Source organism: Furipterus horrens, unplaced genomic scaffold (assembly GCF_987537825.1).
Source record: "Furipterus horrens unplaced genomic scaffold, mFurHor1.1.pri manual_scaffold_11, whole genome shotgun sequence".
NCBI classification, from domain to species: domain Eukaryota; kingdom Metazoa; phylum Chordata; class Mammalia; order Chiroptera; family Furipteridae; genus Furipterus; species Furipterus horrens.
The window spans coordinates 98,053,355-98,079,156 of record NW_028327181.1 but is presented as its reverse complement, the minus strand read 5'-3'; the positions used below and the strand labels follow the sequence as shown (position 1 = coordinate 98,079,156).

Genomic DNA, 25,802 nt, shown 5'->3' with positions numbered 1-25,802 from the left:
AGAAGTGAGGCCTGAGCAGCACAGAGGAACCCCCGTTTTCCCGTCCCTGCGCATTCACTGACTCACAGAAACGTGTTGCTCATAGGGTGTCCCAGACACTGTTCTGTGAGGCCGTTTTGGGATGTTCCTGCCTGCTGCCTGGTGAGGTTCCCCTTCCCTGAGTGTGTGCCCGTCCTTCCTAAGGGACTCTAACCTCCCTAAAGGCGGGCACCTCGTGCCGCGGTGTATTTCTTGTATCCGTGGTGTCTAGCGTAGTTCTGGGTGCATTAGAAGCGCTCAAATAAGCCTTCGTTCTATGTAAGGTCGTCTCATGCTCAAATGAGAGACGCTCCGAGGGGCCTAACGCTGATGCAGTTGCTTTGTTCCAGGGTGGAAGGCGCGACTGAATCAGCCTTTGTGCTACACGAGCGCGCCCCTGCTGCCTGCTTCCGGCAGATACAGAACCTTCCGGATACCGTTCTGAGGCCCAGTGAGAGTGTAGTGTCATTAGACCGGACATGCAGGCCGCAGGCCCGATGTGCATCTTCCCCACTGCCTGGGGCTGAGCCTGCAAGCCGCCCCTCCCTGGGTCTGCAGGGAGGGTTCCCCTGGGATCAGAAGACGGTCTCGGAGGGTTGCCCATGTAACAGCTGGGACCTCGCCCGTAGGCAGAGGCCAGAGGAGTCGGGGACTTGCCCCTCTGAAGGCCACAGCCCCAATTCCTGTAACGTGACAGAAATGGCAAGAACTGGGCGGATCCGCATATCCTGTACCTCTGCGTCTAGGGGTGTAAGGTCACGTGAAGCCTACAGAAGTCTGAAAGGAACAAGGGCTGGGGACACAGGTCGGGGCGGCGTCACGGCGCAGCAGTCGTGCCCGTCGCGCTGGGCGGGGAGGTGGCCGCCTCCATGTCGTAGAGCCTGAGCTGCTCTTGCACGTCGCCATCGGCCATCTCGCCAAACGTGTCCTGGTTGTCCTTCATGAGCTTGAAGATGGCCGCCAGCTGCTCTTTCTGAACTCTGTCGGGAAGAAAGGATACAGAGGAAGAAGGTGCTCCTGACCCCAGGCAGAGAGAGGGAGGGAGAGGGTCCCAGTGAGTCTCCGGTGGCGTCGGGCCGCTCCTCTCCTGTGTGACCGCGTTAGCTTCCCAGAGTAAGAAGAAAACCAAGCTCAAACAAAACCCACTCAGAACACAGGAGCTGGATCTAAACACTGGAGTTCTAAGTACTGGGTTTACCCTGGAGATTTGGGGACCCCCTAGTTATTGCCCAGGTTCTTCGTCCTTCAGTTTCCCTTGAACCCCTTTCACTGCTGACCGCACATCCCACGGGGGCAAGCAGGAAGGAGGCAGGCTCCCCCGAGGGGCCGCAGCCTGTGCAGAAATATATTAGAAACAGCCTTAGTTTAGAGAAATGAGCCAAAGCGAAGGAAGAAAAAACAGTAGGATTTGGAAGTAGGGGAACTTACAGACGTGCTTGCCAAGGGGCCAGGGCTGGGTGTGGGGTTCTGCTGCCCAGAGACGCCACGTGGCCAGTGGCTTGCTGCCTCTCCTCTAGAGAACAGGCAGGGCCGGAGGCGGGCCTGGTTTATGACGCACCAGCTGGGTGGCTGGGAACCCGTTCTGTGACCTTGATGCGGCTCGGCCACGCCATCTGGCCAGCACAGGACAGTGCCCACAGGTGCAGACATGAACGGGCGGGGTGGGACTGCACTGAGAACCAGGGGACAGTTTTGTTCTGGCTTGTTCTGCCCTGGTGTGCCGGGCTGCCGCATGGCTGGGCACTGTGTGCTGCTGGCACCAGCTCACTCTTCTGGCCTCAGGCTTCTGTGTGCCCGCCCTCCACACCCCACTGCTGGCCTGGCACTGGCCGCCGTCAGAGGATGCCGGCCCAGTGGCAGGGCCCTGGGACCTCTCCGCCCCTCCCTGCAGCCGGGCTGCTGTGGTCACGGCAGCTGCAGCAGAGCAGACTTTGACACAGCCTCCAGCCACCGTGGCCCTGACGCTGCCTGGGCAGGGGGCGCCCCGATGTCTTTATCTTACGCTGTCCTAACACGTTCCTTCTGCAAGAACCCCATTTCTCCCAGCAGCTGGTTTTCTGACTAGAGGGACATGTACAAGCTGAAGTCCCGAAGTCCCAAATCCCAGCCTCTCTCTGTCACCCTGGGAAAGTGATTTCTGTCTGGAGGGGAAAGCCTGTGATACACACTCTACTCTGCTGTCTGAAGAAAGGGCAGTCTTAGGAATTGAAAGGGTGTGTACTTAGCTCCTTGGATGGACTCCCAGTCCAGATGTACGTGTGAGCACCAGCGCCACCCCACAGTGGACCCAGGTTCTCTCCTGTGCTGCTGTGGCTGGGACACCTGGGACACAAAGTCCTTTCTACTCTGCTGGAGAGTACCAGGCATCAGAATGAAAGGAAACTCATATTTAAGGGGCTCACAGGAGATTTTTCTTTAAAGCAAAGCAAAACTAAAAACAAAACAAAACAAAACAAAAAAAACCACAATAATCAAGGTCATCTACTCAGTTTATTGGACTGAAGAAGGGCTAAAAACACAGATCCAAGCCGTCAGAGTATGCGAGGCTTGGCGGCTGCGTTCAGAAAGTTTCCAGACAAATTCAGGTGAGTAACCTGGAGGGAGTCACCTGCTTACGGTCCCAGCAAGCTCCCAGCCTGGACAGGGACAGTGCTGTTGGCGTGTGGGGACGCGTGTGCTCACAAGAGGACATCCCCGCCCCCTGTGGCTGTGTGGCTGTTGCCCAGTGTTGCCCGTCAGGCCTGAGGCCCCTGAACCTCAGTATCAGGCCCAGAGGACAAGGCCACTGGGAATGTGACCCGCCCTACAGGCTGACATAGGCTGTTTCCCAGCCTTCCGTTAAATGGAAACTTTTTTTCTATAAACTCATTGCTTTAAAAAAGGTTTTAACCAACCTATCTAAAAAGTGTAGACTAGTTTGGTATAGTACAAATACTGTCAAATATAAAATTCCAAGAAATGAATCTGGGACTGATCTGATTATCTGGTAAAGTTCTAACTCATCTCTGAAACTTTCTAGGAACAAGCGTAGTGGAGAAATCTATTTCAAGCGAACACTATGATTACTGCTTCGGCGAAAGCAAAGGTGGAGATTTGGCTAAGCCGGTAATAACGTCAGCAAAAAGGCCTCTGAGCGCCTAGAGGGCCAATTTAAGCCTCTAAAGGAAATGGCGACGGCAAACCGATAAGCTGGCTCTAGTTCTTTGCTGCCCAGTCACCAATATAGTGTCTCCCACCCCCAACAACCGAGCCAGGCAGCGAGCAAGGGGGAAGTGGGCTACCCGTGACCCAGCCAGTGAGCACGGGCCGCTCGGTCCCCTCTGCCCATCACATCTCGGGGTCTGTCACGGTTTGGCCTCAGGGAAGAGAAAACTATACTGACTTAAAAATGATGAAGTGGCGTCCACGGGGCTGTCTCAGGTGTGGAGGGTGTGGAGGGTAGGCCGTGAGAACAAACTCTTGAAACCCGTCAGCTTAACAAAGCAACCCTCCCAAGCGAGGAGGAAGACCCCTGCAGCAGGAGAGCTGAGGCGTCCCCGGGGTCCTCTCGGCCAAGGGGAGAGTCCTGTCTGAGGGTCTGCGTCCCGTCCTGGCATCGCGCAGGCAAGATGCGCCCTGGGAGTCTGCAAGGCTGCTCTCTGGGGGTTTTGTTTTATCTCTCAAGCCTTTAAGATGCCAAATGGAAAAGCCTTTAGGAGGGCGCTAAGGGTAACTTCGTTATTCTTCAGTTCTGTAAAGAGAAATAGGGAGAAAAGATCATTGATTTTACTCATTCCGGCTTATGAGCGCCATGGAGGAGGGGACGGGAGGAGGAAGGAGAATGTTTGGGATTGCAGAAGCCAGGCTGGTGGCTGGCTTCTCAGACACGTGAGGGGCGGTTCACCTCTCACTACCTTTAGGAAGACCGTCTGTCCCACTAAGCTAGCTGCGGGACCCCCCAGGGGCCCTGCATGGGAGCCCCACAGCCTGCGAGGCATCTGGGTAACTAGTCAGGGCAGAGCCTACGTGTAGGTAGGCAGGCAGGCCGGGCGCTGGGCACTTTGATCTTTGGTGGTGTGGCTGTGCTGGGGCAGTCTTGTCACTCTAGATTACTTCCTATTCCTGCTGGCTGGGTTTTGTCCCCTTTGGGGACACCGGCAGCTTAGGACTTGTGTTTCCCGGGACGAGGCCAATACTGCCCCCTTTTTTGTAAATGACACACAGAAACGCAGACACCCTGAGAGCGCAGGGATTCAATTTTGCCCCTTGGACGCCCTCTTCTGGAGGTCAGAGCCAGTGCACGTTTTTAGAAATTTACACTGGGGGATGGTTCATGGCCACGTCAGGCCTCAGCCATTAGAACGTCCCACAGCCCAGGGTTCCCTGCCTCCTCTCCCCCTTGCCCGTCATGCCGTATAGAGCCCCTTCCACTAGAACCGTGTCCATCAGCCCCGTGGACCTCCAGAACGGAGCGGTGCTGGGGTCCCGGGCGCTCATCCATCACAGCCTGCCTGGCGCAGCCTGGGTTGCATTTTCCCTCCGGACCAGAGCTGGGAAGAGCAGGCGGCGTACAGTGAGAGGAGGGGCGGGCGGGGGGGAGCTTCATCTCTTCCCTGCCCAACTGGGAGCCAGCTGTGCCCACCAGCTTCACTAGCTCTGGGAGCGGGGGGGGGGGGGGGGCAGTCGCCAGCCTGCAAGCCCACCGGCCCAGCCATACTCAGGCTGCGTGTGGCACCCCTCAGAGAAGCTGTGGTGGGAACCTGGGGAGCCCCTGAGCCCGGCAGAGGCAATGCCACGGATGCTTGTGAGCCCCACGCCCCAGGAGTGCTGGGAGGAGGAGGGCAGACAGCAACAAAGGTCTTTCTTAAGCAGCTGCCGTCTCTGGACTTGCAGAGGACTCGGGTCTATGAGCAGTTCCAGTGGTGGGGATGCTGGGTTCAACACACGGAGGAACAGATCTGGGGTCTCCTGCTTTCAGTCCTGCTTCTTAAAGGCCATTCGTGAAAACTTGTAAACTGAGGCTTCTGGGGAATGTCGGGTCACGTGACCGTGAACAAGTCAGACTCCAGATACTGTGTGTTGGCTGAGGTCCCGAGTGCCAGGATGGGAATCAGAAACAAGCCGAGTCTGGTCATACGAACTTGACCAGCGGAGGAGAGAGCACGCTCTTCACTGGCCTGTGGTTTTGGTGGTGTGACAATAATGTGCGTGGGGTTCTCCACACTGACGTTCTCAGGGCAGTTTTATGGGCTCAGCTGGGACCACGGCTGTCTCACACCCGCCAGCGGTACCAGTCCCCACCAGAGCTGTCGCGCCACAGATGGAGGGTCAGAGCCAGCCTCGCCAGCCTCTGCAACCCAAGCATCACCATTCCAGGGACAGGAGCAGTGGCAGGAGGGGTGGCACAGGGGTGCCCCTCGGGGGGGGCATGCAGGGGCAGGGGCAGGAGCAGCAAGCAGACGTCACAGGCAGGCACGTCGGACAGCCACAGGGAGCATGCTTGGCGGGGCAGGGATGGAAATGAGCGTGAACTCCAGCCCCACCCCATGAGGAGCCGTGTCCAAGGGCCGTAAAGACCATCTGTCCCCACTTCTCAACTTGGGGTGCACCAGTGGTAACCACAGCCTGTGGGCGGGAGGTGAGAGCTTCACCCCAACAGCAGCACTTGGGGACAGTCCCCACCCCACAGAACAGCCAAGTGGAATCAGTGATCTAGAGATTCGAGATCCGGTGGCAAAGACCCACTCGGGCAACACAGGTCTGCCATCTGAACGTAACAGAGAAGGGACTCTCCCGCCCTTCCGGAGGTCCTGGCTCTGAACCCAGTGACGGTGCAGCCCGTCCCACACCCCACCCCCAACCCCCTGCGCCGGGGCCTGGCGGCCAGTCCACTGACCGGTCTTTCCTGCTCTAAGGGTCCTTCACGTCTGCAGTGCACACAGACTAAGGACAGGGTCCTGGCCACAGCCTCTGTCCACAGGGGCCTTTGAGGGACCACAGGTGTGTCAGCCCCTCTGTCCTCATCCAGGGGCTGCAGACTTTCCCTGTGAAGAGCTGACTGTCTGCGGCTTTGCGGCCACATGGCCACATGGTCTCTGGCGCAGCCCGTCAGCTCAGGCCGACGCAGTGTGACAGCCTCCACGGGACGTAGGGAAAGGAGCCCAGCGTGTTCCACTGTCCCTGGACATACAAGGACGGGGCCGAGGTGGGCCAGCCCTCGCTCTGACATAAAACCTGCCTCTGCGGCCCCGTGGGAGCACAGGGTTCTGCCCTGCGGTGTTCCACAAGCCGTGTCACCTTCTCAGGGTAGGACGGTCGCTATGGCAGTGGCCTCCACCGGCTGGCCCATCAGGTCCACCAGGGACTGGCCTCCGAGGACCTGGCGGTGCTGGGAAAGGGGCCTGTTCACCAGGTGACCCCTGCGCCCGAGAAGAGTGGGAGGCTGGGCGCACAGTGCTGTGTCCCCCAGTTATGACGGCGATGGAGGAGGGAGGGTTAGATCACGTCGGTCCTGCTGGGGACACGTTAACAGACGGGATGAGGGAAACACCACTAGTCTAAGAAGTGAATCTCCTTACCAAAAGGACTTGCAAGAATATTTGTGGCTCAGGACCTAAGGAACTTGCTACAGGGAAGTGAGGTCAGAGGTCAGCTCAATCCTGAAATAGAAAGGCAGCAAACCGGGTCACACTGAGGCAGCGTCATTGTCGGGAGGAATGGGTGCTCCCCAGGCCACCGTCCTCTGCGCTGGTCTTCCTCCGCTGGGATGCCGCTGCCACCCCCTCCCCCGGGGGAAAAGCCTCCGAGCCAGGTTTGGAAGAACAGGGGACCGCTCCAGAGGGGAAACGGGGATTCTCGTGGACAGAGTAGCTTCTGACTTTTGATGGACACTGGGTGGCTAAGCCCTGCATGTGGAATAATAGGCCCTACGATCCTCTCTGGGTGCTGGGGAGTGGGGGTGATCGCCCAGGCCTCTGGGGGTGGCCGGATGGAAAACGCACAGCAGGCATTTACCTCCTGCCGGAATCACAGGACTCCAGGCCACAGGCCAACCACACACGTGGGGACAGGTCGGCTCAGAGTCACACCTGGCCTCTCCTGTGGCCTTCCAGAGCTGTCCAGCTGCTCCCCCCGCTCCTCAGCCTCTGCAGGGTGGGGGTGGGCAGGAGGTGCGGGGGGCGCCTGTGGTGGGCAGGAGGTGTGGGGGGCACCTGTGGTGGGCAGGAGATGCGGGGGGGCGCCTGTGGTGGGCAGGAGGTGTGGGGGGCGCCTGTGGTGGGCAGGAGGTGTGGGGGGCGCCTGTGGTGGGCAGGAGGTGTGGGGGGCGCCTGTGGTGGGCAGGAGGTGCGGGGGGCGCCTGTGGTGGGCAGGAGGTGCGGGGGGCACCTGTGGTGGGCAGGAGGTGCGGGGGGCACCTGTGGTGGGCAGGAGGTGTGGGGGGCGCCTGTGGTGGGCAGGAGGTGCGGGGGGGCGCCTGTGGTGGGCAGGAGGTGTGGGGGGCGCCTGTGGTGGGCAGGAGGTGTGGGGGGCGCCTGTGGTGGGCAGGAGGTGTGGGGGGCGCCTGTGGTGGGCAGGAGGTGTGGGGGGCGCCTGTGGTGGGCAGGAGGTGCGGGGGGCGCCTGTGGTGGGCAGGAGGTGCGGGGGGCGCCTGTGGTGGGCAGGAGGTGCGGGGGGGCGCCTGTGGTGGGCAGGAGGTGCGGGGGGGCGCCTGTGGTGGGCAGGAGGTGCGGGGGGGCGCCTGTGGTGGGCAGGAGGTGCGGGGGGCGCCTGTGGTGGGCAGGAGGTGCGGGGGAGCACCTGTGGTGGGCAGGAGGTGCGGGGGGGCACCTGTGGTGGGCAGGAGGTGCGGGGGGCGCCTGTGGTGGGCAGGAGGTGTGGGGGGCACCTGTGGTGGGCAGGAGGTGCGGGGGGCGCCTGTGGTGGGCAGGAGGTGTGGGGGGCACCTGTGGTGGGCAGGAGGTGTTGGGGGGGTGCCTGTGGTAGGCAGGAGGTGTGGGGGGCGCCTGTGGTGGGCAGGAGATGCGGGGGGGCACCTGTGGTGGGCAGGAGGTGTTGGGGGGGTGCCTGTGGTGGGCAGGAGGTGCCGGCTGGGGCGGGGGAGCAGCCAAGTCGGAACAGGAGAAGCCACGCAGCTGCGGTCGCCTCCGAGCTCTGCCGGGCAGAGCGGATAAACGGTGGCCGGGGGCTCTGGGCTGGGAGGGGCGGGGGCGGCTGCCCAACGGATGAGCATGAAGAACTGCGTCCTGCCCTGCGTGGCAGAGTGGTTTTGCCGTGACCTCCGTGTGTCAGTGAGCAGCTGGATCTGCTCCGGGCCCTCCCTGGCATTGGCCTCTTTTCTCTCTTCTGTGGGGGGCAGGGGTGGGAGTGCAGGTGAGGGGCTCGGCAGCCTCCCCCTAAGTGCCCCGAGGGGACTGTCTCCAGGGGAAAGCGAGCCTGGGTGAACATGGCAGGGACAGGAAAGGATCCCAGAAATGGCAATGGCAATGGTCAGGGTGTGCCCAGCCTGCAGGGGCCGGGCCTCCTGTCCTGGCTCCTGGGCCAGCGGTGCAGGCTGAGCTGTCCCGAGGAAGTGAGGTGGCCTACCTCTGCTCCTCCTCCAGTTCCTCCTTGGTCATCATCTCCTTGTACTGGTTTCCCCGCAGCTTCCCAGGGCTGTACTTGAAGGAGAAGCCCTCTCCTCCTGCAGAGAGGGGACCGGGTAAGAGCTGGCAGAGGGCTGGGCGCTCCCACAGGTCGAGTCCCGTTTCCCTTTGGTCGTTTCAGAGAACCATCTTGGCCAGAGAGCTGCATGCAGCCCCGCCTCACCTTCACCTGTGCCCGCACCTCACAGGCCCTCCGCCCACACCCCCTCTGTGATGTCCTGCTGAGACGGCCAGAGAGAAACTAGCACCCACTCCTGGTGTAACGTGGCTCCCGCCACCTAGTTCCCCGCCAGGACCAGGCTGAGCCGACCACAGAGCTGGCTGGCTCCCCGTCTCGCCAGGCGGCATCTGCAAGGCCTTTCTCGCCTCCTCGGGAGACCCCAGTGCTGCCGTGCTAATTAGTGAGGCGGAGGGAGCGTGTCTCTGGGACGCAGGCTGCACAGAGGCACTGGAATCCCTGCCTCTCCGTGGGTCCCAGGTCTGGCGCAGGGACCCCTGCCTTTCCGGCCAAGGTCCTTCAGTCTCACCGACCTGGGGTCTGTGCCCGGCAGTTGGGGCGTCATGTCGGCCAGGCTCATTCTCTGCATGCCACACCTGCCTTCGAGAGCACCAAAGGGCAGCTCTTGAGGCCTGAGGCGGGGCAGGAGGGGCTTTGGACAGAGGAGAGCAGGGGTATGTGACGTGGAGCAAAGGCAGGCGCTGGGCACCCGGCCAGAGGCAGGCAGCACATGCAGCTGAGGGCTGCACGCGCAGAAGAGGCTGCTTCTACGTGGAGAGAACTCCTTTGGGGAGCAGTGGCCTTAAGGGGTCCTTCAGCCTGGCAGGGGTAGGGTACATGGCCTCTGGCCTCCTCTGGGGACATAGCTGAGGGCTAGTCTTATCTGATTTCCATTAGCGCATAAAGAACTGATTAAGGGAAATGCAGAGATGAGCAAGTCGCTCTCCCGCAGGGACAGATTCTTTTTCAGTTCTGTCAGGCAGAGGGCCCCCTGGGCCCAAAGAACCGGGAGCCCCCAGCAGTACAGGGTCCGCACAGGCGGTGTCTGGGGCCTGGGAACTCTGCGCAGTGATTCGGGGCCACCATTTGAGAGGCCTGGGCCTCTGGAGTCACACCGAGCTGCAGACTCAGAACGAGCTGGCCCCCAGTGCTCGCTTCTGGACCTCAGCGAGGGGCAGCAAAGCCAGCCAGTGAACCCCACGTCCAGGTCGCTGTGTGACTGTTCTAGAGAAATAAAATGTGAGCAGTGCTGCCGGCTGGGTTTTAATTATGGGGCAGGTACGATTAGCTTTATGGGTTCTGAGCCAGAGAGACGTGAAAAGGCTTTCACATAATCAAATGCACGTACCAAGTGACGCACAGCCATTTCCAGTTTTGCCAGACCAGGAGGCCTCTGCGTGACAGCCCCTGGCAGGGAGGGAGGGGCGTGGGGCGCGGGGCTTCCTCTGGCCTCTTGTGGGAGTCCGCTGAGTGCTTATGGGACACAGCAGTGAGCCTAAGGGCTGAGCCGCTCACAGCGGAGGGCCGGGCATCCCACTCCCGTTTCCTTCGGTCGCTGGGGCCACAGACCTCTGGCCTCTCCTTGTCAGGGCTGCAGGAGGGGCTGGTGTCGGGGCTGTCCAGGGCAGCAGTCAGAGAAGGAGGGAGGCCCAGTGACAGGGCACGAGGTGGAGTGTGGAGCTCAGAAGGGTGGTCTGCTGAGCCTCCCCTTGTCCCAGCCCAGGGGCCTCCAGCAGCCTCAGCTTTGGCTTTCTGTGTCCTCAAGTCACTAACAGGACCCACTAATGTGGCAGGGACAGACCCTGGGGCCACAGTCCCTGCAGATCAGCTGGAGAACCAGCAGCTTGGAGGGAGAGCCACTAGAGGGGGCTGATGTCCCCTGCCGCTGCCTGCCCTTCCCTTCCTCCCAGGCTGTGATGACAGCAGCCAACAGCCCAATCCTGCTGCACCTTGAGGGGGCAGCCCCGGCCCCCTCCTGCCACCCAGGCCGGAGTGGCTCCTGACTTCCTGCAGCCCTCTCTTTCCACCTCTCCTGCCAGCAGCTGACTTAAAGTCACAGCGACAGCCTTGCTTTTTAAAAATTATGAAATATTTCAAACATAGAAGTACTGCAGTAAGTCCTCTGTGTACTTGCCATATAGATTTAACTGTTTTTGCTGGTTTTACTTCAGGTTTTCTTTTTTTTAAGGGAAATGAGATGTGACAGACGCAGCGGAAGCCCCACCCCAGGTCTGGTTGTCTGCCTGCCCAGGGCGCTGGCCCCCCGGGTGGGTGCCCCAGGTCTCGGTCAGGTGTGAATCGGTCCGTTTCCTCAATCGTCCTGGTCACTCCCTTTCTCGTCTGCTGGCCGCCTGGGATCTGCGGGCCAGGGAGGTCTGGCTGGTCAGCTAGAGCTGCTCAGGAGCCCGGCGTTTCCTCTCTGCAGAACGCACGGGCAGCAGCCTTGTGAGCAGCTTCGGCCTCCATAAAATAGGTCAGAGAGGCCTGGCGAGAGCCGGGAAACGCAGAAGGTCGAGACGGGAGGGGAGTTAAGAGGTGCCTCAGGAAGCAGGCCAGGGGCTCAGTGTGTTCACAAGGTGGGCCCCTGAATTTGGACACAACTTTTATAGATGGAGCGGTGGAGACTGAGGGCAAAGGAAGTGGGCAGGCAGGTGGGTGCAGAGAGCGGGCTCCCGTGTCTCAGCCCTTCTCCCCCCTCCTAACCCCTCTACCCTCTCCTCACACTGCCACTCAGTCCTCGGCAGGGGGCCAGCCCCAAGGGACCACAGCACAGCCTGGCATCCATGGCCAGACAGGGGCGGCCTTGGGCGGGGGCAGGTGTGCAGCCCGCAGACGGGTCCCACTCACCGCTGTCTTCCTCGGGTGTTGCTGGGTGTGAGTCCTCCTTGCCATCCTGCTCCTGCTCCTCCTCCTGCAAGACGAGGAGCCGGTCAGTGTGGGGGCTCTTGATGGTGACTCTGTGACACCTGACCCCTGGGCCCAGTGGCAGGAGCCGTGTCCTGCAGCAGCATGGGGACCAGAAGCGAGTGACCGCCTGGTGAGGTGGGGCAGTGGTGGGCAGGATGTCGGGGAGAGGAAGGGACCACCGAGGGCCAGCCTGGCCACGCGCGTGTCCGGGAGGACGGAATGGGGACCACGGTCAACAGCGGTGGGCACTGTGGGCCTGTTTGGCCACGAGGACGGGGGAGACTCCCGGCTGAGGAACGGTGCGCCTGCCCTGTGCCTCAGTCCCTTCTCCATGCGGGTGCTGGTCAGGGCGCGCAGATGCCATTTTGATAAGCGGACTGGGGACTCGCACGCCCTCACTACAATGAAGAGAGAGGTGGCTTATCCGAGGCCGAGACGGGCCGGGCCCCACAGAGCAACTGCGTTCGTGGTCACAGGCACCGCCCGCCTCTGCTTCCTCTGATGTCGTTTGTGCCCGTAACCGGCCCGAGTCCGTCTGCCCGGAAGTGGGGCTCTGCCTCCTCCAGGCCGGCTCTCTCCCGCGGACACAGCTGGCAGACCCCAGAGTGGCCTCGGTGGGGGAAGGAGTGACTTCAGCCTGCAGGAATGTGGGAGGATGCGAGGGAGGTGCCAGCCGCCCCAGCTGCTAGCGGTGGGAGGGTGTGGCAAGGGGGCCTGAGACCCGAGGAACTGTGACTCAGAAACCTGGGGGGCAAATGCGCAAACGCCTGCGGGCTTGGGGGGGTGCCAAGCACTATGGAGCTGCCCCCCAGCGGACACATCCATGGCCAGGCTTTTAGGGCTCTGAGTTTGGGGGTCCAGCCAGAGTCTGCAGCCGCAGCAGGAGCACTGGGCGTCCGGCAGGCGCCAAACCAAACAGCGAGCTGAGCTGGGAGGCCGCGTTCGCAAAGGCCCACTAGCTAGAGGCTCTCCCTCCCCTGGACCACACCAAATGCTCCGGGGCGCTGGGCTGCGGCGGGGTGGGGGTGGGGGTGGGGGTGGGCGGGCTGGGCTGGCTCCTCTCCCGCAGCTGCCGCACCAGCTCAGTGTGGATGCTGCTGCCCTGAGTGCTGGTCAGCACCTGGGGCTTCCGTGTCCGGGCGCCCCTGGAATTTTGCACCGCCCTGGGGGTGCCACACGGAGACTCGTCTTTGCCTCAGCAAACCCACTTCCAGGAATGCTCTGGACTAGAAAACCATCGACCTGGGCTTTTATACGACGACTCTGATTGTGTGTAGCAGAAAACGAAGCTGGAAACAACTACATGTTTATCCTTAGGGTTAAATATGTTCTAGCTAAGTCTATTTGGGTAATACGTTCACCAAGATATCAGTGGGGTAAATATATTACCGTGCACGCAGCCCACGCAGCACCTGGCATTAAAAAGGAAGCAGCCTGTCACAGTGATATGGAACAGCAGCATCAAGGTGGTCACCAAGAGGAAGCCCCAAGGAGCAGCCAGCGGGAGGCGTGCCGGCTCCCTGGTGCAGGCGCGGGAACGGAAGTGCACATTCAGGCCCCCCGACGCAGAGAACACGTTTCCTGCAAGGACAGCCGCTACCCCCGGGGATGGGGGCAGCCTTTACTTTGCCTCTTACACACTTCAGTACAGTTTGGATTTTATAAATATGCATGAATCACTCTTGACAGATTTTGAAAATGCTCTGTGTGGTCTCTGAACAGGGAGATGGGGCTATTATATATTTTTTCTATATTTTAAATACAGAAAGAGACAAACAGCCATTAACCTATTCAGGGTTGGGCCGCAGTAAATAGCTAAATACTGAGACTAGACGGGACGTCAGTTGTCCAATTACGTTCGAGGGACATACAGATTAAAAGAAAAATAACCAAAACCAGCCCTGTCTCTGTCCTGAAGGAATTTGTGGTCCAGTAGGAAAGACACACACAGGTAGTTCAAAAGCCACGGCAGACCCTGTCATCCCAAAGGGACGTGGCGTCAGCTGGCCTGATGACACGCTCCTGGGCGGGGCTGGTCTCCGTCTGGATTTCTCACTTGGCTTTTGACGTGTGGTTTTCTAAACTGCTTGTGACCCATCTTGGTGGGTCATTGGAGCAAGTTGGTGATTGCTACTTTTATTTTTTTTAATGTGCAGCCAATCTTAGTGCAGCTTTAAACTTTAATAACTTCATAAATGCTGCAAACATACCAAAAAATGACATTTGAAAGGTTATTTACATTATAAGTATATTGATGTTTCTTATTCAAATACCTGTAAGACCACCGTCTTGTGCTGTGCGTGGTTTTAGTTGGTTTTCACACTTTGAAAACACACGCATGGGCTGGTGATGGTCAGTGACTGAAGGGATTGCCTTTGTCACGTCAGCCTCACAAGGACTGAACGCGCAGGTGACAGTTTGGGCATGGTGGCCTCAAGAGAGGTCGACCAGGTCTCCACGGTGCCCACGGAAGGGGCCTCCTCCGCCTGCCCATCCGGCCAGATTCCGGCACAGAGTTAAAATGAAACACGTAGCACCCAAGTGCCAGGAAACTGAGCATGAGAGGCACTTAAATAAATAACCATGCAGCGGGTGTGTTCTGTGGGTTTGCAGCGTTCACACCTCCCAGCTTTGGAAACCTTAAGGCGGCACCAAGACTTAGAGGGCACCCCAGTGTCCCGGAACCAAGTTACAGACCAGCAGCGCGGCCGCACGGCAGAGGCAGGCGGCGCTTCATGAACTCCTCTGCTGCGGCGCGCTCGCTTTCCGCACACAAACTGGAGCCGCTTTTTCACTGCGAGACTTAATGGAGTTCAGGACACACTCTAAGCGGGCCGCCTAGTGTTCCGTCTGTACAGAAAGCCCCTTCTTTCAGAGGGTGCCCTTTGACGCCTGGGGTCCCGGTGGGAAGTGCCATTTGGGGCAGTCAGGCCCTCCCCCGTCCACACACCAGCATGCGGATGTGACCCAGGGGACCACCTTCCCCACGGGGACCAGGGAGCCCAGGAGAGAGGCCCCAGAGGCCATGCCACTCCTGCCGGCCCTGTGCGTGGGCCACGCACACCAGGAGCCAGAGAGCCCTGACCGGCGTCGCCGGCCACTCACACACTGCTCTGCAGGCCCAGAACACCGCGCGTTCTTCGGGGTGGGCGTGGGGTGGGTTAGTGTCACTGATGTCAAATGCCCGCAGTGCGCTGGTTTTCAACCTGTGCTCCAGGAAGGCACCCCAGGGCCTCACGTTCACCTGGGTTACTTCGTGGGCCTCCAGACAACGTCACGATAATGGAGAAGATTCCGTTATTTTTCAAACAAAAGTGCTGGTGCCGGTCATCAGAGGCAGAAGGGTGGGTCTCAGAAACTACGAGGGAGGCAGAGGTGGAAACCCTCCTGGAAGAAGCGCCTGGGCACCCTGAGGCCAGTGCTCCTTGCCCTGAGCTCGGGCAGGAGCGTGGAGGGGAGAAACCGGGAAGCACGCACAGAGCGCTGGAACTGCGCCGCCCACGCCCGTGTCTAGAGGAGCCGTCGCTGGGGGTTTTCCCTTCTCGCGATCCGACCACACATTCTGTCTCCAGTTCTTTGGCGCGTGCGGTTTGCATGCACGTTTTCAGGGACACATGGCGCAGATACGTGACCCGGAGGGGTCCTGGGAAAGGGAGCTCAGCTGAGCCCGAGGGCACGGGAGGGCCTTGGAGGGGTGCCTCTGAGCTGGCGCCGAGAGGAGATCACCCGGCGTGGCACACCTCGGCTCCTCCGGCGACTCTTCGGGGTCTCTGTGATTGCAGGGTGGGGGGTGGTCAGGGACACGGAGATCTAGGGTGGGCCGAGGCAGCAAGGAGCCACGGGAAGCTTTTAAATGGAGAGCAGCAGGTGGGAGCTGCATTTTGGAGCCGTGCGTGGGAAAGTACTGGCAAAGGGCAGGCCAGGAGGAGGCAGGCCGGACCCTGAGAAGAAAGGTGAGCGCTTAGGTGAGAGGTGGAGGCGCCCGAACTGAGAGGCTACAGCAGTCTGGCCCTCAGCCTGGTGCTTGTGGACTGAGGCAGAGGCCTGGCCGCGGCTGCCCGAGGGCAGCCCCTCGCTGTCCCCAGGCCCGAGGGGCAGCCACGCCTGCAGCTTGGCCAGGACCCTGCTAGAGGCCACTGCTCGGAGCGCTGACTGCAGACTTCGCAGAAAGGCTCTCACTGCTGATTCCTCATGGATGCCCTTGGCCATGAGTGAGGCAGGATGGATGCCCTTGGCCATGAGTGAGGCAGGACCCTCGTATCAGGGGCTGAACTGTGTCCTTCCCCAGATACCTGTGTTAGGGGCCTAACTCCCAGGACCTCAGACTGTGACTGTATCTTTTGAGAAGAGTTTTTGTAAGAGTTTATTTGAGCCCAAGCTGATGACAATCGCCTGTAAACAAGATCTAAAATGCACCCAGGCTGTGACTGTATCTGGAGAGAGGGTCTTTAAAGAAGTAATTAACTTAAAATGAGGTCATCAGAGTGGGCACTGATCCAATGTGACTGATGTCCTTATAAGAAGAGGAAACTGGGACACCCAGAGGGACACCAGGGATGTGCCTGCACAGAGGAAGGACCATGTGAGGACAGAGAGAAGACAGCCACCTGCAAGCCACGGAGAGAGGCCGTCGGAGGAGCCACACCCGCCGACACCCCGACCTCAGCTCTGGAGAGAACACACCTCCACTGCTGGAGCTGCCCAGCCTGCGGTGCTTGGCTATGGCAGCCTGAGCGGGCTAGTGCACGCTGCTCTAATGACAGTAAATCAATGCAGTGAAAACTGTGACCTGGTGACGCCCGCTGAGACAGACAGCTGGCGTCATCCTGGCTGGTCCCCAGGGCAGGCCCAGGCTGAGACCCAGCCCCAGTCACCCCACTGACCAGCCTCAGCACTCTGGTACTGGGGTGCTGACTGCTTTGGACCCCACGTGTAAAGCTTTCCCTCCTGTGGAGGGGGTGGGGAGAGGCACAGTGGGAGTGCCTTCTGGTACCCCGCCAACGCTGGGGGCCCAGCGCCCGGGTCCCTCAGAGACCTAGAGGGGAGGGGTGGTAGGAGGGACAGGCAGGTGGCTGTAGGGCACAGGGCGACTCGGGGGGTGGGGGGACATCCAGGAGCCACTGAGAGCTGGACACACACCCTGCAGGCAGCACATTGCCATTTATGGCTGCCCTGGCTGATCCAGCCTTGATCCACAGCGCTGAAGCAGAGGGGAGAGAGGGAGGGACAGAGGAGGAGGGAGACAGAGAGAGATGCAGATATCTCTCTTGTCTGCCTGCCTGCCTGCTGAGGAGCTGGTTCTGCCCCTGGGTCCTGCAGACAGGATTGCGGGGACCATATGACCAGCCACCTCAGCTGCCTTCTGCTGTGACCACACCGACCCCCTGGTTAATCTGGGATGATTTCAGAGGACCACATCTCCCCTAGGCAGGCGGAGAGGGAGGCCTCCGTCCCGTGGGAATGCCTGTCCCTCGCTCCCTGAAGCAGGCAAGGACAGAGATGACAGGACGCTCTTAAGGGGCCTACGCACACTGCCCGGTGACCGGGGAGGGGTCCCACAGGCCCCACTGTCTCTGCAGGGCTCCCAGACGGGAACCGAGAACAGCAAGGAGCCAGGTCTCCCAGCTCCCATGGCATGTGGCCCGGCCTGACAGTGCCTCACTCCTTCCAGAAGGATTCCATTAGGCAATCGGGCTGTTCATCTTTTGCACTCGGAGGGGAGCGTCGCCTTGGCTCGGGGCTAGCAGAGTGCTGGCGCCAGCGCGGAGCTGGCAGAGGGCACGGCCGGTTCTCTGCACACAGACCATCCGATCAGATCAGCCACGCATGCTCCCCACGACAGCTCCAGGCCAAGGGTGCTCGGGCCAGCTCTCTAAATCCATATTGCGGCTGGAAAGCACATCTCTGGTGACAAAGGACCTTCTGTCTTGTCCCAAACGGGCCCTCAGCGCGTCAGTTTTCCTGTGGTCACAGCCCCCTTGGCACTTCATTGTGGCCCAGGAAGGTGGATGGAAGCCTGGCATTTCCTGTCCATCCCACCGCCTCCGCTCTCCCCTGCTCTGAAAGGTCCCTGGGGTGCCCCCTCACTCACGCTCTGGAACTCGGGGCCATCCTTGGGGCCCAGGCCTCACTTGGGCGCAGCATCTGTCCTTCCCTCTTTACCTCTGGGCACCCCCTGCACCTGCCTCCATCTGGGCGGGGCCTCCGGGATTGCAGGATCTGACTCAGACCTTGGCTCATCCTGAGCTCAGTTTTTATCCTCCCCTCAGTGAGCAGAGCCAGGAGCTCCGTGGGGTACTGCAGGGGCCGCTGCAAGGAGGAGGGGCAGGAGCAGGGCCCAGACCCTTGCTTTGTGTCCTGTCCTTCCATCTAAGGTCGGAGGGCAGAGACGGTATCTAATGCTTTTAAAAATGTCGATAAAACCTTTGATGAACTGCCAGTTATCCAGCCTCTGTCTGAACACTTCCAGCCTCGGGGACGTCACTGCCTTCCAGAGCAGTCTGCCCCCTTCGGGCATAACGCACAACCTGGAACAGCCTGGGCTGCCGGAGGCCTGGGGCACGGGAAGTCCGCAGCCATACAGGCCGGCAGCCCCCGCCTCTGGCAGGAGCCAGAGTGTCTTCTTCCTTGTTGAAGCTCAGGTCCACTCACGAAGCCACCGTGTGCCAGCCCCGTTGTAGCGGCTGGGATGAGACTGTGGACGGGGCAGGCAAGGAGCCTGTTCTCACGAGCGGACATGCCGCTGTGCTGACAACGCACACGGAAAGGGAGATGACTCAGACTGGACTGAGTGCCAACACTCACGCCCGCGAAGGTGGTCAAGGGCACGGAGCCCTGCAGGGTGGGGAGGAGCGATCACGCGAAGATCTGAGCTGGGAAGGGCCTGCTAGGCAGGGTCCTGGTCTGGCCGGAGGGCCTGGCGTGTCTGAGTGGCTGCAGCGGAGGGGCAGGGGGCAGCCGGGCCAGGAGGCAGAGCCTCAGGGTCCCGCCCAGCTTAGTGGCCAGGTTAGAGTTTGGAGTTTACTCCGCATGCCACAGAGGGAGCTGGAGGGCTTTAACAGGAGGACATGAGATCCGGCTTCCACGTAATGCAGGTCATGCTGGCCGCAGGGCGTCGCACGGGCAGAAGCAGGGGGCCAGTGCAGAGGTTCCCAAACAGCCCAGATGAATGGTGGAGCTGGGGCAGCAGATTGGGAAGGATGGAGAGGAGGGCCCGAATTCAGGGGTACCCTGCGGTTAGGTGCCAGGACGTGCTGCTGGAGTGACCGTGGCGGGAGAGGGAAAGGAGGCGGCAGGGACGACGCTGGGCCCTGCTCCTGAGCAGCGGAGGGGCTCAGAGTGAGGCGAGGGCAGGAGGGGGACAGAAATCAACACTCTTCCCAGACTTGGCCTGAGGCGCTCGTTAGACAGCCGAGGGGAGGTGTCCAGGGGCAGCTGGCCCTAGAGGTGGCGCTCAGGGAGGGGGCTGGGCTGGGGCCGGCAGCCCCTGACCACAGGGTGGCAGCTGGTGTGCTCTGGGGGGTGGTGGCAGCGGTCCAGGCCCAGAGCAAGGCCCGGACCTTTTCTCGGGGCGCAGAGAGAGAGGGGAAGAGCACGGGGTGAGGCCCTGACTAGCACCCAGGGCAGTGGTCCGCCCTCTCCCACCCCTATCAGCGGGTGTTCAGAGGAAAACGTCAGAGAAGCAAGTTCCTGGGATTCTTGCGCTGGTTTCCCTGGCCCGGTCGCAGCTCCCAGGGGCTCTCCCGCCCAGAGGACGCGGCCAGGGCCTCCGCCTCCCCTGCTGGGGGCAGCGGGCGCTCTGTCTGGGCCTTAGCGCCCTTGCGAGGAGGTTTCTGACGCTGATCAGAGTCCTGCCCCATCCCTCCGTTGGCAGCGGCACACCGAGTGGGGCCAGCCTCAGGCTGTTCCGGAAATGCTCTGGGCCCCAGGGCCCTGGCAGTTCTCAGGATGGGGGTCTGGGGGTCCCGTTGGCCTTGCCCCTGCCGCACTGTGCCTGGGGCCGCCTGGGGGAGAGCAGGGCCACCAAACAGAGTCCATCTAAAAGTGACCGAGCTCTGCATTTTATTTCTAACGCTCCAAAGCCAGGCAGGGTCTTTTTTTTTTTTTTTTTAAAGATATGTTCTTTAAAAATTTATTACTTCTTACTAAGAAAATTCTGACTGACAGCTATGTTTTATCTCTGAAAGAAAGAACAAAGCTTAGCCATTAGAAAAGCCCCTGGCCTTCTTCTCATGTGAAAACAAATTACATTCTGAGCTTAAACAACTTTATAAGACACCCCCTTGGTCTCCAGTTCAATTCCCTGTCAGGGCACAGGCCTGGGCTGCGGGCCAGGTCCCCAGTTGGGGGCGCGCGAGAGGCAGCCACACACCGATGTTTCTCTCCCTCTCTCTCTCTCTTCCCCTCTCTTTAAAAATAATACATAAAATATTTAAAAAGAAAGACACCCCCTGGCACTACCAAACACTGAGCCCTGTCCACAGCCCCCGCAGCATCGTCGGAGTTGCCATGGTCACACTAGGACTGTCCTGTGTGCTGCTTGTCCCCTTACTCATTTCTACCAATTTGCTCATTAACCCCATGCCCTAATTAATGGACACTGAGACTATTTCCAGTCTTTCTCCTGGAAAATCACAACACCTGTTATAGACTGAGTTTGTGTGTGTCCCCCAGAATTCATATGTTGAACTCCAAACCCCCGGTGTGATGGTGTTTGGAGGTGGGGCCTCAGAAAGAAATCAGGGTAAAATGAGGTCAGGAGGGTGGCCCTTCTGATGGGATCAGGGCCTTTAGAAGAAGGGACCAGAGTTCTGTCTCTGCCGAGTAAAGACACAGCAAGGAGGCCGTGGTCTGTAAGCCGGGGAGAGAGCTCGCACCAGGAACCAAATCTGCCGGCACCTTGACGTTGAACTTTCGTGTCCAGAAGTGGAAAACAAATGTCTGTTGTGCCAGCTGTCCAGCCTAGGACACCTTGTTACAGCAGCCAGAGTGGCCTGGGACAAGACTCCAAAGTGATGGGAACAACTGCCAGGAATTTACTTGGCCCTCTGCTGTTGGGGGACAGAACGGACGGTAGGGGAGGGGAGCCGCCTGCTCCTGACCATTCTGGGAAGGCTAGGGGCTCTGCCCCTTGTGGGGGGCACACCTGTGGCAACAAGGCAGGTGAGGGTAGGGGACACGAGGGACCTAGCTGCAGGGTAACTTCACAAAGGCGAGCCAGGGTCCAGCCGCATGGCGAGGACGAATGAGGCTGTGCACCCCGGACAGACAAACAGCCCCCGAGTGCCCAAAGACCAAGCCCATTCCTATGAGATTCCCCCACTGGGTTCCTTTTCCGACACTGTACTTAGAGAAATTCCAAACCTGCAGAGGAGCTGGAAGGATCATACGGTGAACGTTCATGCCCTTCAGCTAGAATCACTGATTGTGAACACTTCGCCAGCTTTGCCTTCTCTCCATACACACCCACACTCGTGGTGTGACCGTCTGAACCATGACCTGTCATCCCCAATGTTCCAGCATGCATCTTCCTAAGAACAAGGGCGTTTTCCTACATAACTGCCGCACCAGCGTCGCACTCAAGAAACTGAGCATTGATACAGTAAAATGCCCTCATAAACCATTCATCTGAAAAATGTCGTGATCATCTCCCCAATGTTCATGGAGCACCCCACCCCCACCCTAATCCAGAAGCCAGTCAATGATCAGGCACTGCATTGGTCTGCCATGTCTCTTGGGGGTCTCCTGCCTGTTTTGTTTGGTGACACGGGCCAGCTGCCTTGTAGGAAGTCCCTGCTCAGTCTTCGAGTAGAGCCAGGACCCGCGGGCCAAGATGTCGGAGTCCTGGTACAGACTCAGGGACTTAACGCTAGCGCTACTCAGTTGCCACCTAACCCTTGACCCTTGACCGCCGTTTGGGAATCCTCAAGCATAGAACCCACACCTCCATTAGGTAAGAAGCCTGGCAACCCTAAAATCCCAACCTGCACATCAGCACCAGAAAGTACTGTTTCCCGGCCCTCGTCGCCGGGGCCAGCCCCGCTCGGGACATCGCTGCCATAGTTCTTGATGAGGGCGGTGCCCCCGCCTCCACCCGCCCCCACACCAGCCCCTGGGAGAAATGAAGAGGTTCGAATACTGACTCTGCCCTCTCCTGGGCCGCCCTGCCCTGGCCTGGCTGGTCACCCCCACGTCTTTGGTCCCTGCTCAGTGTCCCAGCCCATCAAGGGCCCTCACGCTACGTAGTTCTCCAGCATCACGTGGACACTTCCCAGCGACCCACAGCCGTGTCGGAAGGCTGCTGCTTTGGGCTCCAGACCCTTCTAAATAATCAGCTTTGTGAGTCCGGGCAGCAGCTGCCCAGGCCTCAGGGGCTGGCAGGGAAGGGGGCCCACTGGGATTAGAGAGGATGCAGTTAATGGAACAGCAGGGGGAGGGGCAGGCGAGTTAAGTGCGGGAGTCATGGGCTGCCCTTCCGGGGCAGTGACTTCCCACTCCCCCGCTCCCCGGCTCCCGCCCTCCTCTCCCCTGCTGCCCTGCACTTACTGAGAGCCCAGGAGGCTGGCTGCTGGCCTCACCCCTGCTTCCCCAGACCTGGGTTATTTCCCCAGGGGTCCTTCCTGCCAGCTCCACAGGCTCTGCAGGCGTGGGCAGTCTGGCGGTCAGAAGACAGCCCTGGGGCCTGCTCTGGAAACACCCAAGTCCACTTCCAGACACTTTCTCAGCAGCTTCCTCCAGGGGGAACCCCATCACTGGCAGGAAGGGGGGTGGGACGCGGTGGCATCTGTGTCTCCACCACCTGAGCTCAGGCCTTTATGCTCAGAGTGACTTCATGGTTGCCAGTTAGTTACAGGGTGCTGAACAACTCAGAAATGACTGGGGACTCCGTCCCAGAAGGGGAGGGTGAGACCGCGCAGTGAGGAAACTGCCTGCTCTGTGACCCTATGTAAGGTGCCCTGTCCTTTGGGGCGCCCACCCCCCTCCCCCACAGGACCGGGAGGCGCGCTCTCCCAGACAGGCAGGCTGCTGGGGCTGCTACTGAACCCCCGGCATTAAGTCTCCTGCTGCAGAGCCCAGGGCCTTGTAGGAAGTCCTCTCAGAAGTGCTGTAACCCAGAGGATCAAGACAGGGCTGGGCGCCACCAACAGGCATTTTAAACTGCAGTCTAGAAGCTGCCACTGGGTGATTAAGGGCCACCGTGTCAACTGCAGGAGCAGGGCTGATGGAGAGCGAGCAGCTGCCTGAGAACAGCCCACCCCCCGTCTCCCGTTCCCAAGAGGCCTGAGCGCAGGCAGGAATCCCAAACACTGGAGCAAACCCCACCTGCCCCGCCACCAGTGAGGTCAGCAGAAACAGTGGGGCCCCTGGAGAGCGCTGGCTCCCATTGAACTGGGACCCCAGTGTGTCCTGGGATGGACACAGAAGCCCTCCTCAGGCTGGTGAGCATCCACTCCAGTGACACAATTAGTCACCCACTTGTCAAGCAAAGCACCTGCTCAGAGGGGTCTGCTGCACTCACGCAGCAAAGAGGAAAGCTTCTGCCCCGCCTGGCTGCCGCCTCCTCCCCCAATGGGTTCTCTCCAGTGTAAACCACTGCATCCAGCAAATTCTGAGTGGGCACTGCAGACGCACGGACGACGCACCAAAGCCACTTGCTCCTGGCTTCTGCCGCCCTGGCCATCCTCCCAAGAGCAGGAGCTCAGGAGAAAGAACAAGGCATTCCGATCAGACCCAGGACCCTCAGTGGTGGCCTGGAGGCCCCCGGCCGCGCCTGGGCTTCAGCCGAGCCAGCAGTTTTCACTCTAAAGAGGGGCTTGGGGGGGAGTGCAGGCAGATACCAGAGACCTCTCTGTGTGCCCTGAAGCAGGACGGGGCAGAGGCTAGCTGAGGGACACGGGGGCGCGCGGGTGCGGGGCGCTCAGTGACTTCCTCTGGCTTCCTCGCTCCCCACCGGCCAGGCGGATCTGCTTGCCCAGGGGAGACCTGCCAAGGCGCAGGTGCAGTTTGAAAACGACAATGAGAATGGCTGCGACTGTCCGGTGCCTTGTGTCTCAGTCCCACCCCACGCAACATGACATCACTGAGTCTGGCATCTGGCATTCAAACTGGCCTAAAAAGAAAGGGCAGCTTTCCTTTCTCTTTCTTCAAGTATTTTTTTCCCCACAAGCAAGACAACTCTCACCGCCCGCCTTGAAATAAACCACTTGCACGTGGAGGGGGAACCCGTGCGCGGGACCGGTGGGGCGTGCGTCCCGGGAATGCGGCGGCGGCAGTGCCGGGGAGTGGGGAGCCGGGCTCCGGGCTCGGAGTCACCGCCAAGAGCAAACCAAGCAGAACAAATACAACTCCGACAGGCTCGTCCCTGGGCGACACTTTCTGGGGCCGGACGGTGAGTTGCCCGCCGACCCTCCTTTCCTGCCGGACGCGGGCTCTGTTCTCCCTGGGGTCGCCACGCCCGAGGTTGGGGGCCCCGGCTCTGCGAGGGGCGGCGGGGGCGGCGGGAGCCAGGGGAGGAACAGGGCCGGGGTGGGGAGGGAGTCCTGGGGGCGCGGGTCCGTACCTGCTTCGCCTCCGCGGCCTGTTCCTCCGGCTCCGCCTCCGCCGGCCCCGCGGGCTCCCCCGGCTCCTCGGGCGCGGCCGCCGGCTCCGGGGTCCCGGGGCCGAGCGGCGCGGAGGTCCCGCTGGTCTCGGCCAGGGGCGCGGGCTCCGGGGACGCACCGGCGCGGTCCGAGCTCGCGGGCGATGCGCGCCGCACCAGCAGCCAGGCGAGCAGCAGCGCCAGCGCGGTGGCCAGCGCGGGGAGCGCCGCGAGCAGCTCCGCCGGCGCCTCCATCGCGCCGCGGCGACCGGAGTGCGCGCCCGCGGGAACCTCGAAGGAGCCTCCGCGCCCCGCCCCGCCCCTCAGGGGCGGAGCCCCGCCATGCCCCGCCCCCGTCCCGATTTCTCCACCCCCAAGGTGACATACCCTGGGGACAGGAGCCCCGACCCTTTGGGAAGCGCGTCTACGGCCAGAGGAGGACCCACCCCTCTTTGCTCCGGGGAGGGCTGACGCTTTGAAAACTGGTTTGAACTCATTATACAGGTGCCCTCAGATTATTGTCATCTTCGGGCATCATTTTAGCCCTGTACAGGTCACCTTAGAGCATTTTGGAAATATAAGTGCTGGTTTGGGCCAAGCAAAGCCAGGAAGGTTCCTGTAAACTGGCTCTAGACCTCCTGTAGGACGATGAAGGCCACTCATCCACCCCGCGTACTTTTAGCCACTTTGTAGGCACGGGGACAGCCACTGTTATTCTGCAGGGCTGCCCTAATACGTTTTCACGGATGCCATTTCCGGTTCCTGGCCTGTGAGCGATCCTTCGGGGCTGAGACCCAGCAGCCTTCGACACACGCAGCCTCTTTGTGCTGTAGCTGCCCTCCCCCAAGACAGGCTTCTGGAAGTCAACTCCAATTGCTTGGGGTCAGCTCTGTTTCCCCCGTTTCAAACCGTCTTTGCATAATTCTGGATATCTGGGAGGGTGGAATGAGGGAAAGGAAGTCTAGTGTTTTTCTTTCTCCAGATCCTTCCAGGGTCTGTGGCTGAACAGTGTGTATTTGAGATAAATATGTTGTTACCCCAAACATTATTTCTTTACCACTCCCAACCCCCCACTATAGTTATTTTAAATAAACATGGGGCTGGCAAAGTTTGTCAGGTACAATGGAAAACATAAGGCTGCCTGTTGAAAAAAAAAAACAACAAAGTCCCGTTTTTACTGAGGATGCATTTTTTGGAAAAACTGCAATGCCTGAGCTGATATTTGATGTCAGCTCTGATGCTGAGTGGGGGGCTCCCTTTTAAATGGAAGATGCGAGTACAGTGATCCCTCATTTATCACGGGCATTCCATTCTAGACCTCCCGCGACAGGTGAAAATCCGCGAAGTAGGGACCATACATTTTAGTATTTATATATATTTTAAGGCTTTAAAAACCCTTCCCATACACTTATAAACCGTTCCCAGTCCCTTATTAACCTTTCCCACTCCGTTAACCTTTCCCACACTTTTATAAACACTACTTATGTTCTTAAACATATTCTACACTCTTAAACCTACTTAACTTTAACAACATACGTATACAGTACCGCAAAATCCGGCGATATAGTGAAAAATCCGCGATAACTAATTAAATATAATATTTTTAAAAACCCGGCGATACAGTGAGGCTGCAATAAGTGAACCACGATATAGAGAGGAACTACTGTATGCCCTTGGCTTC

At 59.8% G+C, this 25,802-nt stretch overlaps 1 protein-coding gene across 1 annotated transcript; it reads right to left on the bottom strand.

Moving 5' to 3' along the window:
* Nucleotides 1–513: 513 nt before the first annotated feature.
* Nucleotides 514–24,377, bottom strand: MXRA7 (matrix remodeling associated 7). Its single transcript, XM_090257841.1, has 4 exons — nt 24,104–24,377; nt 11,485–11,542; nt 8,581–8,677; nt 514–998 (listed from the first exon to the last, which is right to left on the bottom strand). The coding sequence occupies exons 1-4, from the start codon at nt 24,374–24,376 to the stop codon at nt 836–838; spliced, it is 591 nt and encodes a 196-aa protein (XP_090113967.1). The 5' UTR covers nt 24,377; the 3' UTR covers nt 514–835.
* Between the last annotated feature and the right edge of the window lie 1,425 nt (nt 24,378–25,802).